This window comes from Cervus canadensis, chromosome 3, assembly GCF_019320065.1.
Source record: "Cervus canadensis isolate Bull #8, Minnesota chromosome 3, ASM1932006v1, whole genome shotgun sequence".
Taxonomy (NCBI): Eukaryota; Metazoa; Chordata; class Mammalia; order Artiodactyla; family Cervidae; genus Cervus; species Cervus canadensis.
Window position 1 is genome coordinate 43,437,782 of NC_057388.1, and position 20,092 is coordinate 43,457,873.

The 20,092-nt window shown below is 43.9% G+C and overlaps 2 protein-coding genes across 8 annotated transcripts in view; one reads left to right on the forward strand and one right to left on the reverse strand.

Annotated features, from left to right (window-relative positions):
- Positions 1–12,048, forward strand: part of LHFPL3 (LHFPL tetraspan subfamily member 3) — a 613,796-nt gene extending 601,748 nt beyond the window's left edge. Inside the window, exon 4 of the mRNA XM_043463010.1 lies at positions 11,907–12,048. Within this exon, the coding sequence (XP_043318945.1) occupies positions 11,907–11,920 (14 nt within the window). The 3' untranslated portion in view covers positions 11,921–12,048. The remainder of the gene's footprint in view (positions 1–11,906) is intronic.
- LOC122438295 (DEAD-box ATP-dependent RNA helicase 30-like) overlaps positions 1–20,092 on the reverse strand; it is a 65,049-nt gene that overhangs the window by 7,428 nt on the left and 37,529 nt on the right. Inside the window, exons 1-3 of one of the 7 annotated variants that reach the window (XR_006268522.1) lie at positions 10,737–11,935; positions 8,304–8,420; positions 3,502–3,579 (exon numbers count right to left, since the gene is read on the reverse strand). Coding sequence is in view for 2 of the 7 variants with exons in the window: in XM_043463003.1 (XP_043318938.1) it covers positions 18,523–18,638 (116 nt within the window). In the remaining 5 variants the exon portion in view is untranslated. Of the gene's footprint in view, positions 1–3,501; positions 3,580–8,303; positions 8,421–10,736; positions 18,639–20,092 lie in introns of those variants that run through there. The other 6 variants (XR_006268521.1, XM_043463003.1, XM_043463005.1 and 3 more) reach the window with 6 other exon arrangements.

Sequence of the window (20,092 nt, forward strand, 5' to 3'; positions counted from 1 at the left end):
AAAGAGACAAAGTGGGGTCAGGGGAGGCCACTCCTGCTTTTGGCAACTGAAGGGAGGCGGGAGGAGGGGAAGTGTCCCACTCTGGCAGGGTGTGTCTGCACGGAGCCGGACAGCCACACCCTGACTTCCCTGCTTCCTGCTCTGAACGGTACCCGCCCTCTCTGAATTGCTCAGACTTGAAAAGCTGAAGCCATCTTTGTCTTTGCTCTCTTTTCTCCCACACCTGGGCATCATGTTCTGTGGGCTCTTCCTTTCCACTTCCCCACTCCCAACCCCCCTTTTGCATTTCCAGGGCACCTGCCCTAACTCAGTCCTTTCCCCAGACTCCTGCAAGCCCTCCCTTTCCCTCCTCCACCACCTTAAGCCCTCCTAGCCCATTCTCACAGACCGGATGTATATCCCTAAGGAGTGATTTGCTTTATGTGGTGCTCCTGCTACAAAACACCCCCGTGGGCCCCCCTGGCCTGGCAAGAAAAGCCCACCACGACCAGGCTTTGTCCTGTTCTCCCACCCAGCTGCTTCCACTCACGTCCATGCAACCCAGTCCTCCCTGGAATGCCCACCTTTCCCTGGAATTCCACCCCAGGCGTGCCCAGCTGGTCTCATCTCTGCCTTCAAAGGGTCTGCCAAGCTTGTCTCATCCAAGCGATTCTCCATGAATCTTTCACTTATCTCTCAACGCAAAAAGAAAGTATTCCCACTTCTATGGCTTTATTCTCCATACCTTTCTCTGCCCTGTATTTTATTACTTGGTTATCTCTCCTATTGGATTACATTTCCTAAAGGGCAGGGGCAGAGTTTTGTTGGCCATTGTATTGGCTGCAGCACCAGGCAATTCTGAGTGTCTGTGAACTGGTTTGGTGGTTATGGGTAATTATCCTGGTAGCTCTGTGGGATACACCACAGGCTTAAAGACACGGTCACTGGCCCTGGAGAGCTCAGAGGCTCAGACACCTCCTTGGTTCCCATGTTCCCTCTTCTCTTCCAGAAGAGCTTAGGCTGGTGTTATAAAGTGGATTGCGTCCGTCCGCCAAAATTCACACATTTAATCTTAACTCTTAGTACCACAGAAAGTGACTTTGTTTGGATAGGGTGTTTACCAAGATAAACAAGCTAAATGAGGTCATTAGAGTGGATCCCAATCCAGCTTGACTGGGCTCCTTGTAAAAAGATATATGGACCCTGAGGAAGACAAGCATAGACACACCGGAAGGACATCACCTATGAGCCAAGGAACTCCAGAGGCCACCGGGAGCTGAGACAGAGGCCTCAGACAGGTCCTCCCCTCACAGCTCAGAGGAGGAACCCAGCCTGCCCACACCCTGATTTCTGACCTCTGTCAGATTCTGTCTCCAAATTGGGAGATAGTGACTTTCTTTTAAGATAAACCACCCAGTTTGTGGTGCTTTGCCAGGGCAGCCCCAGCAAATGGCCACAGCTGAGTTCCTGAGCAACAGGAAGAAGGCAAAGCCAAGCCATGGAGCTGCTCTGGGCAGGAGAGCAGTGGACCCCCCAGCATGAGTAGCCCCTGGCAGAAGCTGAGCCGGGGCTGAGGGCCAGCAGTTGGCCTGCTGGACCCAGCTCTCTAAAGAGCTCTGCTCTCTAAAGAGAGAGCACTGTCTATAGAGAGTGCTCTGCTTCTGTACTTGGGCAGAGGCAGACAGCACTGGGGATGGGAGCAGGAAACCCACTGAAGGGCAGAGTATCCTTCCAGGCTCCAGGTGCTTCTAGGCAAACTCTTTTAAAATGAAAGAAATGGAAGGACAGCCTAAACTCTGCAGAGGCTCGGTGCTCTGCCCGGAAACCGCTTCCTAATCACCACCTTCCACTGTGGATTCTGGCACCTCCCTCCTCCACATCATGGGGCCAGGGATGTGGACAGGCCTCTTCTCCTGACTCAAAGGGGAATTTCCTGAACCCTCCTTACTCAAAATATGCTCTCCCACCCGGGGGAGCCCCACCAGACATGCTCATTGTTTAAAGATTGATTGGATATAATTAGGTTCGGTGAGTGGAAGGGCTTCCCATGAGCAGACAAGAAAACTAAGGAGTGTTGGGCCTCACATTCAGGCTGGCAGCTGGCAGGAAACACGACAGAACTTCTGCCCCCTGGAGTCAGCCCCATAACCTCCCGTGGTGAAGGCAGCAAGAGCAGAAGCCATGATCTCAGGAGGAAGCATGTGCCTGGGGCCCAGGGCCGTGGAACAGCTGAGACACTGTATACGGCCACAGGCCACTGGCAGAGCGCACACCAGACCCTTGCTCTGAGCACGCGAAGCCTATACTGCCCAGGGCAGAGGCCACTGGGCACAAGTGGTTACTGGACACTGGAAATGGGACTAGTCCTTCAAACTGGGACACACAGTTAGAGTGAAATACATACTGGACTTGGAAGACTTAGTATGAAATAAATGAATATAAATGTTAATATTTTAAAATACTAAAGTAAGCCAGAAAGATAAAGATCATTACAGCATACTAACACATATATATGGAATTTAGAAAGATGGTAATGATAACCCTATATGCAAAACAGAAAAAGAGACACAGATGTACAGAACAGACTTTTCGACTCTGTGGGAGAAGGCGAGGGTGGGATGTTTCAAGAGAACAGCATGTATATTATCTATGGTGAAACAGACCACCGGCCCAGGTGGGATGCATGAGACAGGTGCTCGGGCCAGGTGCACTGGGAGGACCCAGGGGAATCGGGTGGTGGGGGAGGTGGGAGGGGGGATCGGGATGGGGAATACATGTAACTCCATGGCTGATTCATGTCAATGTATGACAAAACCCACTGCAATGTTGCGAAGTAATTAGCCTCCAACTAATAAAAATAATTGAAAAAAAAAGAAAAAATAAATAAATAAAATACTAAAGTCAAAGTGTTAGTTGCTCAGTGGTGTGTGACTCTTTGCAATCCTATGAACTGTAGCCCACCAGGCTCCTTTGTCCATGGAATTTCCCAGGCAAGAATACTAGAGTGGGCTGCCACTCTCTTCTCCAAGCGATCTTCCCAACTCAGGGATCAAACCCAGGTCTGCAGCGTTGCAGGCAGATTTTTTTTACCATCTGAGCCACCAGGGATGCCCCTTTAAAATGGATACTGTGTATATATGTGGTGTTAAATAGATTATATTACTAAAGTTAATTTCACTTATTTCCTTTTTGCCTTTTTAAATATGGTGACTAGAGAAGTGTGTAAATTACACGTGGGTCTCACGTTTACAGTTCTCTTGGAAGGAACCCCTGTAAACAAAGCATCTGCCTAATCTTTAGCACAGCCCCATGGTGGTGCTAGTCTCAGATCCCTTTTAAGGCCCTGAGGGGTTGAGAAACCTGCTCAAAGACACACAGCCAGCAAGAAGACGGGAAAAAAACCAAAAACCAAGGGACTACAGGAGTGGTAGCAGAATGATGAGTATGGCTTGAACTAGGACAGTGGCAGGGAGAGAGGGAAAATGAGCAGATGGAGCACCTTTCTTAGGTAGAAACACTCACCACCGTGGGGCGTGTGTGAGGAGGAAAGGGTGACCCAAGGTTCTGGTCTGAGGTCTAGGAGCATTTGGGTCACAGGACCTGAGTGACACAGGGAAAGAAGCATCAATGTAACATTCAATCCCAACTTTTCCATTTACTCACTGTCTTATCTGGACGTTATGTCACCTCGTGGGACTCAATTTCCGCAGCTGGAAAACAGGAATAAAATAATAGAACCTCTCATAACAGAGTTGTCATGAAAAGGGAACAGGAAGGTGTGTATAAAAGCACTGCAAACGTGTTTGTTGGTTAATTGTTTAAAAAGAGAGAGAGGTTTCAGGGACCTAAAACATTCCTGTCATCCCCTCTCCTGTCATTTCCCAGGCTTCCTGACCAGTGACTAGGTCCCAGGCCACCTCCCCTGGGAAGCACATGCTAGAGAGCACCAGTGGAATGGCTTCTGTCTCCCAGGGAGGCTGCCTAACTAGGGTCACAGCCTCTTTCTCACCCAAGAAGCTAGGCCAGGGCCACAAAGCTGAACAAACTCTCACAGTGTCAGGTCAGCCCTGGGAAGAAATCCAAGGGGTGGGACCCATCTAGGCTCCTCTTCTTCCCCTCCACTGGACCACTGCCCCCCCTCCCAAAGGTCAGGATTTCTGGTGCACAGGCCCACAGATGCTCAGTGACATAACTTTGGGGGCAAACTCAGCTCCCTCTCAGAGACTGTCTTCACTGTGCCAAGACAGAACCCTCCATCCTGTCCAATGCCACTATATTCTAGGTGAATGGTACCCCCTGGAGTTGTGAGCAAGACCTCTGCGAATTAAGGTCATGCTTAGGGCTTCCCTGGTGGCTCAGAGGTTAAAGCGTCTGCCTGCAATGCGGGAGACCCGGGTTTGATCCCTGGGTCGGGAAGATCCCCTGGAGAAGGAAATGGCAACCCACTCCAGTATTCTTGCCTGGAGAATCCCACGAATGGAGGAGCCTGGTGGGCTACAGTCCATGGGGTCGCAAAGAGTTGGACACGACTGAGCGACTTCACTTCACTTTAGTCCTGCAAAGCCCAGAAACAAATCTGAGAGACGGATGAGGGTGTTTTGAGTGTTCTCTCTGTCCCTTTCTGTAATCCCAGGCAGGCGCCTTCGCTGAATCCTCCTCTTCCTTACATACCATAGTCCCAGATAGAAGGAGATCTGAACGGAATGAGGGGTCCTTCTGCCATCCTGCCCTTCCCTTGAACCTGACCTTGGTATACTCAGTTCACATTCCTATCTGTCACTTTCTATTATATTGAGCAGGGTAGATCCTACTCTAGTCTGGTTTGTGGTGCTTAATAAATGTTTGTTGAATGAATGAATGAAGGAGTAAGTCTGTCTTTGCTGAGATCTCTACCAATAATTGTTTGCCACAGAGATCGTTGTATTATAAGGGCAGGTTCTTTTTTTTTTTCTTAATATATATATACTTTATTGAAGTATAGTTGACTTACAATGTTTCAGGTGCACAACAAAGTGGCTTGGTTATACATATACGCATATATTATTTTTGATATTATTTTGCATTACAGGTTATTACAAGATAATGACTATAGTTCCCTGCACGATACAGTAAACCTTTGTTGGTTGTTGCATATCTTTTTAAAATTAGAAATCTAGCATTCTATTCATACTAAGTCAAACAAGTAGAATCAAAATGTCATAAATTTTTTAGTTAGGCAAAAATTCCTAAGTTTTCTAAAATATATATATTTATTATGTATGTATATGTATAGAAAAGCTTTTCTACTATGCTTGATAAAGGCTTCAGAAAGAACATAAAAAAAAGAGAGAGATGGAGAAGTTGGAAAACATAAATGAAATGAAATGGGAGCACTGAATATGAAATAGAAAAAAGTGAAACAAACTAGATAAAAGTAAAAGATCATTATATAGTCCAGTTATTTTTAAACATAACAACAGCAGTTTCTTTCAAACCAAAACAACTTCACGAGCCAAAGGACTGACCACTCTACTATGGTGTACCCGTTGTGACCTTGGGGAAAAGGAACTTTTTCAACCTTTCTCAGATGATACAAGTAGGTAACAATCTGCTGCTAACACTTGCCCCAGCCTCCCTGTGAACGGTTTCAGGTGGACTGGACAAAGCCCTGGGAGAGAACTTTCCAGCTGTATTCCCTGGCAGAATTCTCTGTAACAAGGCTGACTTTTCTCATATCTTCACCCAACTTCAGTATCCAGGCCTGGGACATCAGGGCCACACTTTCCACACCTTCTGAAGGATCCTCACCTCCTGATTAGTCTTCACAGAGCTTTTCCACATCTCCTATTTTTGACCCTTTGTGAATCATTTCTCATCAGGACTGAAGTCTAGGGTGAGATGATTAAGGTACTCCCCACAAGGTATAAAATTTAAGGGGGCACCAAAAACCTCAGTAATTTTAAGATTAATAATATTCATATTAATCATTTTAGAAAATCAGAACTAATGCAAAATAGTCCATGATGAACAAAATATCAGAATACATTTTAATTATATTAAATATTATTTATCTTGTTCATTGAGTTTCTTGGCACTCCCTTAAATTGTGTACTGAGGTGAGTACCTCACTCAGTCAGGCTAGTTTCAGTCCCAGAAGAGTGGAGTGCACTAACCTCAGCTCTCCGTCTCTAACTGCTGTTGGCTTCAGCATAGACTTTAACTAGTGAGAACCAGCTTGAAGGAGATCGGTAAGTTGGTGATTGGTCTAGAGCCCAATACGTCTGTCAGAAAGCCAGGGAAACAGATAGGCAGGGGGCCAAGTCTATTGTTCCAAAGTTTCCACAGGCCTTGAATGGCCCTTGGGCTCTGCAGTCTGGTGATCAGAGGTGTAAAGATTTCTGAACAATTCCAGGCCTTTGATATGGTTGCCAACACCCATATTTTTCATCCTGGGAACAATGCCACAGAGGGTCACAGCCTCCCTCCCCCACCTAAGTGAGGAAGTGTCTGCTGGTGGTGGGTGGGGACAGGTCCTATGAGGGCAAAGTTCAGAAGGACAGAGGAGTCTTTCTTATCCTGACTGCCTGTTTTTTTTCCTCTGGTACACACTGATGTCCCCACCCTTTTGCACTTTCAAAACCTGTGCTTGTCTTATTCCTGTGTTCCCCTTGGTCAAACCAAACACATCTCTGCTCCTCCCTATGGAGGAGTAGTCCCAATACTTCCCAGCATGTAAACATTTCCTTTCGCTGGTTTAGAACTTGGCTCTGGCTCTATTCTTGCCCCAACCCCACTGCAATTTCTTTTTTCAAAAAATGCAAGAGTGAGCTATCTTGTTATGGAAGCAGGGAGACACAACCTCAGGTTCCTCTAATTAAGCCTTTAGAACTCCTCTGAAGAACTGGAGTATCAAATTCATCAACAAAGTCCTTTCTGGGGAGGCACCATCTGGGGATGCCCCTGCCCCCTCCCCCCACCCACCCGCCGCCAAAAGGAGGTATCTGTGCTAATTTGCCTGCTGTTTTGGAGGAATGCAGGTGAAGGAGAGGTAGTTTCCACTAGGCAAAATGTTTTTTCCACTTCCTGTTCTTTGCTATTTTGCTGTCTTCCGGTGTTAAACCACCAGAGTTTCGGAATCAGATGAAACACAGTGTAGGCCTGCCATATGGCCTCCATCCCCCCAGAACCTGGTGACTCAACGAGATTTCACGGTGCCATTGAAAGGACAGGCTTTTGCAACGGCAGAACTCACTGCCCCAAACCAGGCTTTAAGCCTGGATCTCTTGAGGTTTTTCTTCCTAATGCTGACCTGATGTATATGTGCATGTTTTTCAGTCCCCACAACTTCCTAGGAATGACTAGGGGAGTCTCTCTCGCCATCATCTGGCCCTTGTGAGGAAGCAAGGAAATGCAGCAGGGTGGGGGAAGCCCCTTCAACGACAGCCCGACGACAGCAGATCCGGCTCTCAGGACCGGAAGTGTGGGCGTGTGTTATGTTGCCGCGCAACCAAAGGCAACCAAGCAGCAAACCTCAGAAGGCAGAGCCGGTTACGGAGGGTGAATCTCAAGCACCTAGTGTACCCCAGAGACTGGGCCCAGCTCCATCAAAGGAGAAGTCAGCATCCAAGAGTCCACAATGACGCAAAGGAAGCCAGGGGAAACAGTCAGTGGCGAGTCACCATTGATTCACAGTCTGAACGGTAGAGCAGGACCAAGCTGCAACCGGCAGCCTCTCGTAACCCTCGCTTTACTGATAAAGGAACGGGAAGCAGGAAAGTTAACCAATCCGAGTCCCACTGCCAGCGTCAGAGCCAGAACCACCGCTCTATGGCCTTCTGTTTGTATAGCTTTAACAGTTTGCAGACTTTCTCACGTGCTTTAGTTTCTTCTGATCCTTAACTGAGAGCAAATATTTATCCTTCAAGGGAGAGGCCAAATGAGGATTGCTTCGTTTCCTCATCTGAGAGGATAAGAGTACTTTTCTAATGGAAGTCTTACTAGAATTAAATGGGTTGACAATGTTGGGGTTTCAAGAGGATATAATAAAGGACAGCCCTCATCCATTACAAAGCTCTGAGTAATTAAGAAATGGACATGAACAAGTCAAATAAATGGAATCAAAATATCAACTTTACTCTCATAGGTTTTATATTGAAGTCAGTGGTTTATATGTGTGGGTAAGTGAACCCCAGAATTAGGCAAGGTTCCACTTAGCTGGGGCAGGCCGCCCAGTTGTGAACTGTCCCTGAAAACCAGGCATTAGGGGAGAAGAGAACCAACAGGGGTTCTGGAGGAGACCTACTGCAGAGAGAAAGAAGAGAGAGGCTTCCTACCCACATACTCACCACAGAGAAACTGCTTCTCCTCTCCTTTTGTGGCCTCCTGTCCCTCCCTGCTCCTCGGGAGGAGTGAGTCAAGGAAAAAGGAGAGGTCAGAAATTTTACGCCAGAAGTGCTTCTGCCCTGTGGAAGGAAATATCAGGGGTGAGGAAGAATTTTTTTTCCACCCTAGAAGCCCCATAAATATGCATAAACACTTAGTATTTGGTACAATAGTAAGAGCTCAATAAAACTTAGCTGTTACTATTGTTTTTCTAGTTATAGCCAATTAGTCATAGTAGAGACTGCCTTACCTGCCCCAGTCTGATTTCTCTAATTGTGTCTGCCCTTATTAGATGTGTGACCTTGGCATGTTATTTAACATCTCTAAACTTCAGTGTGCTCCTCATAACAGTGCTGTTGTTTAACCTCATCACGTCCGACTCTTTAGAAACCCTATGGACTGTAGCCCGCCAGGCTCCTCTGTCCATGGGATTTCCCAGGCAGGAATACTGGAGTGGGTATCCTTTTCCTTCTTCAGGGGATCTTCCTAACCCAGGGATTGAACCCACATCTCCTGCATTGGCAGGTGAATTCTTTACCACTGAGCCACCTGGGAAACCCAATAATAATAGTAGCTACCTTATAATTGGAGGTAACTACATGATTTAAGTGGAAAAGACTTAGCACGATGCCTGGAGCATATTTAATATTCAATGAATGATGATTGTTGCTCTTATAAAAAGAATTTGGGAGTCCAGAGCAAAATAAATGTGAAATTAAGACTGAGACATGATTGATTTAGAAGAGGCATGTAAAGGAAAGCCTTACTGCTATCCATTAAAATTAGAGCATTTGCTCCCATTGGATCTACAATCTGGCCACCTGATAACGAAGCCTTGAAAGTACTGCCAAACCTTTTGGGCCTTTTCCCATCATTTTCTGGGCTTCCCTTGTGGCTCAAATGGTAAAGAATCTGCCTGTAATGTGGGAAACCTGGGTCGGAAAGATCCCCTGGAGAAGGGAATGGCAACCCACTCCAGTATTCTTGCTTGGAGAATCCCATGGATGGAGGAGCCTGGTGGGCTACAGTCCATGGGGTTGCAAAACTCAGACATGACTGAAATGACTGAGCATGCCATCACTTTCATACAAAGAGCAGAAAGTCTCAGTCTGGTGTTAACCTTGGGAAGATGACAATATTCTTGAAGCTGTGAGCTCCTTGGGAAGGATAACTAAGTGCTGTTTTTTTGTGTGGACCAAAATGGCTTGAGCCAGTCACAGAACCTAAGGACCACTGTCTGAGCTCCAGGAAAATAGATAATGAGGTCGTCTGGTTCACTACTTTGTCTTTAGCACCTAGCATGATGTGTGACACATAGCACTCATTCATTAAATATTTACCGAATAAGTAAGTGAACTGGCAGATTGTTCTCCACATCAGCAATGGGGAGATGGTACCTGAGATGTGGTCTGACTCCTCATCTAGATGTAAGGAATGCTGAACCAGAAGCATTCCTACAATCCCTGACTTTGGTCTTGCTTAGGGCAGAAAGGGGGGAGGGAGGGCGAGGAGACTAAGTTGCTAAATAGTAAGTAACCCACAGAACTAGAAATTGCTGCTTTTTTCCTTCAGACACCCAATGAGTATTATTTTGAATATAGAATTTTGAGTTATTCATGCTAAGGATTTCCTATGCCAAATAAGGTAAGAAAGAATGAAAGATGGAATATTTTAGCAATCAGGGTAAACTAGCAGTAAGTCAGTTTGAGACAGGGGTGGACGTAGGATGTTGGCAGAGTTAATCAGATTTTATCCTAAAGTCTCAGGCAGCCAAAGAAGCTACTTTATGTAATAGCACAAGACTGAAAACAACACCCATGTCCATCTAGAAAGGAATCTATGCAAATGGAGTACTGTGCAGCTGTAAAAAGAAGCGGCTCTGTATATTCACATGATCTCTGGAATATATTGTTAAATGAAAAAAACAAGATGTGCAACAGCGTGTCGAGTATACTAGTATTATCTGAAGAAGGGAAATACAGCTACTTATATGTATGGAATATAAACCAAACACTAGGAAAACTGGTTATCTTCAAGGAGAAGGGGGTCGAGTGAAGAGGAGAAAATTACACAGAAGACTTGACTTCTCTCAATGTTCTTTAGTTTGTAGGGTTGACTTTGGAACCATGTCTATGTTTTAAATATTATAAAGCAAAAATTTTACAAGATGGGTTAAAAAAAGAAATTCCTAAAGATTGAGAGCAAATGAATCTGTGTATTGAATTAGTGGCAACTATACAGAAAGGAATTATTTCTAATAACTTTATAATATAGTAAGCTAACTCTATCCCTACTGTGATAGATCCTAAAGATAAAAGGAACTATGTCTTAGTTTGCCAGGGCTGCTATGAAAAAATACTGCAGGCTGGGTGGCTTACACAACAGAAGTTTCCTACCTCACAGTTCTAGAAGCCCAAGATCAAGGGGTCAGCAGGATTGGTTTCTTCTGAGGCTCCTCTTCTTGGCATGTAGATGGCTATTTTCTCCCTGAGTCTTCACACAGTCTTCTGTGCAGTCTCTGTCTTAATCTCCTCTTCTTATAACACCACCAGTCATAGGATTAGGACCCGCCCTAATGAATTCAACCTTAATTACCCCTTTGAAGACCCTATCTCCAGATATTGTCACTTTCTGAGGTATTTCAGCATATAAATTTGGAGGCACACAGTTCAGCCCATAACAGACTATAAAGAAATTTAAAACTATATTCTATGTGCAGTGGTAATATTGGTATTGGGGTATGTGTATAGTTTTTAGCCTGAGCTAAGCCCCTAGACACCTTGAAGCAAAGGTAAACTGTACCTGTTTTCCTTTCCAAATTCCTGACCCCAAACATCATGAGCAAAATTTAAAAGTTAAGAGGTACGATGGGGTGGGAGGTGGGAGAGAGGTTCAAGAGTGAGGGGACAAAAAAAAAAGAGTGAGGGGACATATGTGTATCTATAGCTGATTCGTGTTGATATATTGCAGAAAGCAACACAATATTGTAAAGCAATTATCCTCCAATTAAAAATAAATTAGTTTAAAAAATGTAGTTATTTAAGCTGATGAGCTAAGTGATATATTTGTTATGCAACAATAGTAACCAAAAGAGAAGCCTTTTTGTCCTCAACCCCTACCAAGAAAAGCAGTTTTCAGGCAGGTGGTGGGGCCTGAATTTTATCAACCTTCTAGATAGATATCATTCTACCTACCAGTTTGCAGGATTAGGGAACACATTAGGGGAACATGATGTCACAAAAATATAATCAGGAAAGTCCAGAACGTGGACATGTCTACAGGACAAATAAACTGGCTTTTTCACAACACAAACAAAAAGTTGCAAGAAGAGAAAAAGAAGGGAAATTTGGTGGTTAAAAAACTTGAAAGACAGATCAAGAGGTAAATTTGCCTTGGGGGCATTGGGTCCTGATTCAGACAGACCAAAACAAAAATATTATTTATGATACAACTGGAAAAATTTGAATACTAACTGGATATTTTATGGTATTAAAATTATAGTTAATCTTTTCAAGCTTGATAGTGTTATTGTAATTATATTTTGTCCTGTTTTCTTTTGTTTTAAGGGTCTTTATCCTAAAGAGATAGATGCTGAAGAAAATCGATGAAATGAGGTAAGGTATGGGGTTTTTGTTAAAGTAATTGTGTATGTTGTGGAATCTGGGGGTACATGGAGTGGAATTATATAGTTGAAACATGATAGGTCATAGGTTGGTAATGTTTTAAGCAGGATGATAAGTGTATAGGAGCTTATTTTATGGTTTTGTGTCTGAAAATGTCCAGTAATGAAGTGTTGTTGATGTTGTTATTGCTTTTTTTTTTGAGCAGAAAACTGTCCTTCAAAATGTTTGAAAGTATAATTCACCGAACAAGCATTTCATTCAATATTAATTGAACACTTACTGTGTGTCAGGTACTCAGTTAAACTGTGAGGCTGCAGATGTGGATTGGTCATGCCAATCCACAAAGAGGTAAAGGTACTGCCTCTTTGAATCTAGTTTATGGTCTAGTGGCAAAGAAAGCCTGTACACAAATGAAATATAGGACAAAAAACATGCTAAGTATTACAAAAAGGAATAGACTGTCTAGAACAGTTTCAAAAACATTTATCTTTACCGAATCCATTCCCACCCAACCATGACTTACATGCTTGACTCAGCATTTACATATGAGTGTTCCAAGGCCTAGCATAATATAAATTTGAATGTGTATAGAAAATATGACCTCAAACTATTTGAAAAACTCTGTGTTATGATATGACTGCAGCTTTTCCAGCATTACAGAGCAGGGGAAACTCCATGTATCTACTTCATGCTTATCTTTGTCAGCTAGGGTTACCACAGCAAAATACCATAGATGGGGTGGCTTAAACAACATTTATTTCTCACTGTTGTGGAGGCTGAAAGTCCAAGATCAAGGTGTCAGCAGATTCAGTTCCTGATGATTGCCTTCTTCCTTGCTCAAAAATAGCAGCCTTCTGGCTGTGTCCTCACATGGAGAGAAAGCATGACAGCCTGGGTGTCTCTTCTCTAATCCCATCATGAGGGCCCCAGTCTCAATGCTGCCACCTTAAACTAATGATCTCCTAGAGATTTCATTTCCAAATATCATCACAGGAGTTAGGGCTTCAGCATAGCCATATGGAAGGGAAACAGTCCATAACAGCAGTCTACTTCAGTGTATCTTCAAGGTACAACCCACAGACCCAGCTATAATACCATGACCTGTTGAGCTTTTAAAAATATTCAATATCAGAAATCTTGCCCCAGATTCAGTAGGTCTAAGTTGAGCCCCGGCATCTGACTTTTTAATAACCTCCTAGTAACTATCTCAAGCATCCTAGATGAGAACCACTAACTTGGAAATGGCCATTAGTGGTGGCCACATGTCGGGGGAGGGGCAACTAAAACATTAAATTTCATAAGGTCAGTATTTCCATCCCCCAATTTGTACTTTCTAAGTTTTTAAAATTAATTTTTATTGGAATATAGTTGATTTACAATGTTGTATTAGTTTCTACTGTACAAGAAAGTGAATCAGTTATACACATATTCACTCTTTTTAATTTTATTTTTTAAATTAATTTTTATTGAAATATAGCTGATTTACAATGTTGTGTTAGCTTTTGCTGTACCTGCAGAGTGAATTGGTTATAATATACATATATCCAATCTTTTTTAGACTCTTTTCCCATATAGGTCATTACAGAGTATTGAGTAAATTTCCCTGTGCTCACTGTAGGTTCTTATTAGTAATTTATTTTATATATAATAGTGTGTATATGTCAATCCTAGTCTCCCAATTTAATCCCTCTTCCCCGCCCCCATTTTCCCCCTTGGTAACCATAAATTTGTTTTCTACATCTGTGACTCTATTTCTGTTTTGTAAATAGGTTCATTTGTACCAGTTTTTTTAGATTCCACATACAAGCAATATCATATGATATTTGTCTTTCTCTGTCTGACTTACTTCACTCACTATGACGACTTCCAGGTCCATCCGTGTTGCTGCAAATGGCATTCTTTTGTTCTTTCTTATGACTGAGTAATATCCCACCATATACATGGACCACATCTTCTTTACCATTCCTCTGTAATGGGCGTTTAGGTAGGTTCCATGTCCTGGCTATTGTAAATAGTGCTGCAGTGAACATCGGGTGCCTGTATCTTTTTGAATTACGGCTTTCGCCTCATATATGCCCAGGAGTGGGATTGCTGGATCACATGGTAGTTTTAGGTTTTGTTTGTTGTTTGTTTTAACATTCCCGAGCTTTGCTTTTTCCTTTGACTCTTAATGGTTTTTATTTTTTAGCGTTTATTTACTTACTTGGTTGTGTCGGGTCTCCGTTGCGCCTCTCAGGATGTCATTCCGGTGCGGCCTTCTCTCCGCTTGTGGCGCACGGGCTCTGCGGTTGTGGCTCAGGGTCTGGACTTGCAGTGCCCAGGCTCAACTGCCCTTTGGCATGTGGATCTTAGTTCCCTGACTAGGGATGGAAATCATGTCCCCTACATTGCAAGGCAGATTCTTAACCACTGGAGCACCAGGGAAGTCCCCATTTTTAGGTTTTTAAGAAACCTGCATACTGTTATTAGCAGTATGCAGGTTTCTTAAATTAGCGACTGTCCAATTTACATTCCCACCAACAGTGTAGGAGGGTCCCCTTTTCTCCACACCCTCTCCAGCATATATTGCTTGTGTATTTTTTTAATGGTAGCCATTCTGACAGTGTGAGGTGGTACTTTATTGTAAGTTTAGATTTGCACTTCTCTGATAATTAGTGATGATGTTGAGCATCTTTTCATGTGCGTCTTGGCCATCTGTATGTCTTCTTTGAAGAAATATCTATTTAGATCTTTTGCCCATTTTTTGGTTAGTCCAGCTTGTATCTGCATTATTTTCTTTGGCTGCAGCACTTCAGAAAGCAGCATGACGTTTTGGGTTGTTTTTTTTTTTTTTTTTTTCCTTCCCAGAATGAGAAAACTCTTCTTCAACACAGGACCTTTGCATTTTCTTTCCTTGTATTTCAACTTCATTTAACACGTTTGCACCCACCCAAGAAAAAGAAAATTTTCTAGACTGTTTCAAGGGATTACACACATGATTTATTAAAATATATATTCCATGTAAAACTGTGATTTTGCTTTCAGTTCACTAAAATGTGCAACACCTTTCATGGGATTAATTTCTAAAACACTTTGGGTCTTGGAATGGGTTTCAAGATGCTACAACTAACTATTGATTAGTCACAAATTGATTTGCTTAATTTGTCAAAAATTTTGCTTCTTCTGCCTTGTGTCACCATTGCCTGCCTGAGTGTGGGTTCTTGGCTTCAAACCACCAGCCTAAAGTGATAGAGTTCCCTGTCCCATGTGTGCCGGGCACAGTGAATGCCAGCACAGAAGGAAAATACATATCCCCCACCTTCAAGATTAAAATGCAGATGGGGAGAGAAGAAATCACAAGGGATTATAAAAAGTGTAAGGCAGTTTATAAAGTAATGACCATGTTCCAAATTTTTCCTTGTTTAGATTCCTTTTAGAATGTGTATTTGTCTGCCAGCTTAATTGACTAGTTAAGCTGAGTGATTTGTTTTCTTAATTCCTCTGACCAAGCATGGGCTATCAGGGAAGGCAAGCTGGCATTTTCCAAAGGCCTATGAAAATAACTTGAGCTTTGTATAAATTTGCATGAAAGAGAGGGAATAGCCATGATCTTCTGTCTCTGAAACTTTTGCACAAAGCTTAGGCGTTATTGGAGTTCTTTATTGAGAGGATTTGACTTCCAGGCCATGCTTGGAATGAGCTGTGGTCAGGGACATGCTCCACCCTCCTCCCCTTTCACTCTCACTTTGGTCATTGCTGTTATGTAAACTCAGTCATTCTTTCCCTTCAAGCTCAAGTTTGCTCATCTGGCCAGTACCTTTTTCCAATGGACCAGCCTTCTGTAACCTCTACAGGGAGCTTTGTCACAAACATGGGTCCTGATTAGCCTCATGAACTGGCCAAAGGATCCTTAAACTCTTATGTTTAAGAACTCATTTCTTTTTAAGCCACATTTTATAATTCTCAGACTCTGAGAATGGAAAATCATTCCACAGGCCTTAGAGACAGGCGATTGAGAGCTGGCTAATAATGAGTGTTTCCTTTGTTTTGAATAGCTAGCTGTTCTCACCATTTCAGAGCACTGACTCCAGTTCTCGGCATTTCCTTCTTGGAACCTGCCAGATGCACAGCATTGTGGGGCAGCATGCTCTGGATCTTTGGTCCTGGGGTCTGGCTCTGATACTGTACACGTTTGATTTTACACCCTCTGTGTCCTCCTCTTATTCAGTCAGGACATAGACATAAAATACCTATTTCACATTTACTGATTTCTCCTTGGGAAGAGAATTACAAGAGGTAAGAGAGCTAATTTCCCAAGAAACACATCTTAAAGGGTATAGCTGGACTCCAGGAAATTCGCCACCTGGCTGGCCGGACAGAACTGTTCAACAGGCTCTTCATGTGATCATAAGTGCCTTTCTACTAAACACCCCTTGAGATTTCTTTTGACTGTAAGTCAGATTGACATGGAACCCAGGATTTCTGCCTGCTTAGGGCTGCTAGAAATTCAGAATCTGACTTTCTTACTGCTTAGATGCTTATTTGCCTGTTGTACTGAGATGAGCAATGTGACAGGTATCTCTGGGAAGTGAGGGCTTGGTCTAATTACCATGACAAGATCTAAGCTAATTTTATGTTTGTGAAAATTGGTCATAACCACATATTGTATGATTCCATTTAATGAAATGTCCAGAATAGGTAAATCCATAAGGTACAAAAAGTAGATTAGTGGCTGCCTAGGATCTGGGAATTTTGCAGGGAGAGAAGCAATCAGAGTGGCTGTTTATGGGTATGGGGTTTGTTTAGGGGATGATGAAATGTTCCAAAATTCTTTGTGGTGATGGTTGCACAACTCTGATTATACTAAAAACCATTGAGTCATACATTTTAAATGGGTGAATGGTATGAAATTGAATTGTATCTCAATAAAACAGGAAATACACAGGCAGCATCAGGGAGGGTGTGTACACAAACTTATTCCAGTGAAGGAGACAAGTCACCATCCGTCCCTGTAGGAGTAGTCTGGTCTCTGATCCTGTTTACTCTGACCATATATACACTTTCTATTTGGGGCCTTTTTATAATCTTATTACAGTTAGTGAGCAACAGTTAAGAACCACAGTGAGGCCTTGGTTACAGCTTTTCTTTGTTTTCCATCAACAGTAAACATGACTAATGTCCCCATAGTTCAACAAAACCACATACATGGAATCAGGAAGTTTTGTACTCACACCACGGGCTACTGGGGCTGACCAACTGGAGATGTGTCTCCTTAGAGAGACAGTGGTTGGCTAAACTTGAGCTCCAGAGCCAAGATGTTGGTGAAGGGTGGGAAATGATCTTCCTCTGACCTGGGTGTGAAGGCTGCTGTGGAAGGAAACCTGAGAGCAACGAGAGTTCTCTTTCTTGGTCTGGACATATAGGCTGGGAATTCGTGAGAAGAGTAGATTTTGAGTTCAGTGTTCCTCTATCTTCTAGTCCAGCACCCCTTCTTCTACCTCAAACCCCCCGTCACTGACCTCTAAGGAAAATCATACCAGGTCGGGGACACAGGAAGCTGGGTGGGGGGTACCTATGATGAAGTGACTGCACCAGAGAAAGGGTGCAGCAGGAACAAAGAGTAGGAGACAGTTCCATCCTGTCACTTAGTAAAAAGGGTCTGTGATGGTTAATTTTATGTGTCAACTTGGCTGGGACACAGTGCCCAGATAATTGGTCCAATATTATTCCGGATATTTCTGCGAGCATGTTTTTGGATGAGGTTTACGTTAAATCAGTGGACTTTAGATAAAGCAGATTATCTTCCATGATGTGGGTGGACCTCATCTAATCAGTCGAAAGCTTAAATAGCACAAAAGGCTGACCTTCGCATAGCAAAAGCACATTCTGCCAGCAGACTACCTTACCCCTGCCTCTGTAGCATCAACTCTTCCTGGCTTGTTAGCAGAACCTGTGGATACAAACCACAATTGTTTCCTGAGTCTCCGGCCTGCTGCTGGCCTCTGCCGTCTGATTTTGGACTTCCAGGCCTCCACAATGGCATGCACCAATTCTTTAAAATAAAACTCCTTCACTATATATACAGATCCTCTTAGTTCCATTTCTCTGGAATACCCTGACTGACATAGGCCCATAGCACTCTCTTTAGTAGTGACACTTGAAGCAGAACAGAAGTACCGCTTTGATCTCACCAACAGGAGATTAGCAGACGGCAGACCAGGGACGGGAGCTTCCTGAGTAGGAGCTGAGCCTCAGTGCAGTGGCTCAGCATCGCTGGTGAGAGAGCCACCTGAGAAATGCTCATGGTGTCTCCACCTAGAGAAGAGGTGCTAGAACACCAGCCTTCTGAGCTATACTCATGGCTGGTTTTATCCCTGGAAAAACTACAGTGGGTTCAACTAAAATACTAAAGCCTTTCCTGCCTGCCAAGCCAGAATCTTCATGTGGAAAGCTTCTTATAGGGGGAGTCAGTCCAGGTTGACTCTACAGGCTTGGAATGGGTCATTTTGAATTTCTGTTCATTTTGGACAAAGCTAATCAAATGCTCATTAGGCACGGGCAGCAACAGAAATCCCCATGTTCAGTTTCTCGAGCTGCTTTCAGACAGTGGAGGCTCCCCTAGCAAACAACAAACAGCAACTCTGCGGAGTCCTTGTGCGCTGGGACAATGCGTGGCAATCAGCAGGGGCTCACATCCTGAAATAAATAAACGACATCCATTTAGTCACGCTTGCTGCAGACTATGAACTTCTTTGAAACATACAGACACATGGATACTCTGAAAGGAGTCACGCTGGTAAAAAAGATGGCAGGAGAAAGGGGCTTGGCATTTAGGAGAAAAGGAAGGGAGCGCCACATGGGCAGTTACACAAAGGAAGGTGTGGAGGAGGAAACGAGGAAGCAGGAGCAAGGCAAAGGCCACGGCCCGCTGGAACAGGAAAGTCAGCCAGAATGCACACTGCTCGGTCTTTGAAGACGGTTCCTTCATGTCCCACCCTGCTGTGAAGCCTAAGAAAGCTGGGGTGGTGAGGATTTTTGCCTGGGAACCTCTCAGACCCACGCTGTCCTGCTGCTCCTTTGGCACACGGCGTGGTTTTCTGGAATTATAAACATTTCTGTACAAATGTCCTGATTCTCCACTTAAAATAAAGGTAAGCCCCCTCGGCCCTCGTTTTTGGAATAGTATACTCTTAGTGCAAGAAATATGAACCAAACTAGGATTTAAGCACAAAACCAATTAGGAAAGTTGGTGCTTGTAAAATAGTTTGTAGTACTGAAGGAACAGGCTTCTGGGCTGGTGCCTTCTGCAGTGACTCCCTGAAAACCCAGAGAACTGACCCCCGCCCAGCACCCCCAGGAGCTATAATCTCTGCCCAACTTAGGAGGGTGGGGGATCAGGGGCTGTCCCTGAAGCTACTGAATTCATGACTTGAGAAATGTGGAAGTTAGATCAGGAACCCCCTGCTGTTAGTGACATGAAGCTTGACCAAGCAAGTGCAGAGAATGTTTTAAAAACATAAAAAAAAAAAAAAAAAAAATCCCACCACTAGTAACAATAATGGGGACCACTTTTCTATGCTTTCAATATTTGGAAGAGTGGTGCTTGCTGCTGCTGCTGCTAAGTCACTTCAGTCGTGTCCGACTCTGTGCAACCCCACCAGGCTCCCCAGTCCCTGGGATTTTCCAGGCAAGAACACTGGAGTGGGTTGCCATTTCCTTCTCCAATGCATGAAAGTGAAAAGTGAAGGTGCAGTCACTCAGTCCTGTCCGACTCCTAGCGACCCCATGGACTGCAGCCTACCAGGCTCCGTCCATGGGATTTTCCAGGCAACAGTACTGGAGTGGGTTGTCATAGCCTTCTCCAGGGTGGTGCTTAAATGGTTGAAAAACCTGACTCTTGGATGTTGCAAAGTAATTTTTCCTTTACCCTTGGAATCTTTCATCTGTCTCTACCAAGTATATCTTGGAGGACAAAAGGGAGCAAGCCCTTCTCTCTTCTCTTCCTCTCCCTCCTGAACCCTTGAGTCACCCATCAGCTCTCTGCCCCCTCAGGGTCTTGCTTCTCCCCTCCCTCTGTTCCTGGCTGGCAGTGATGTGGCTCTATCCAGGCTTCTCCCGAGTGGAAGGGCTTAACCTACTACTTCTGGACG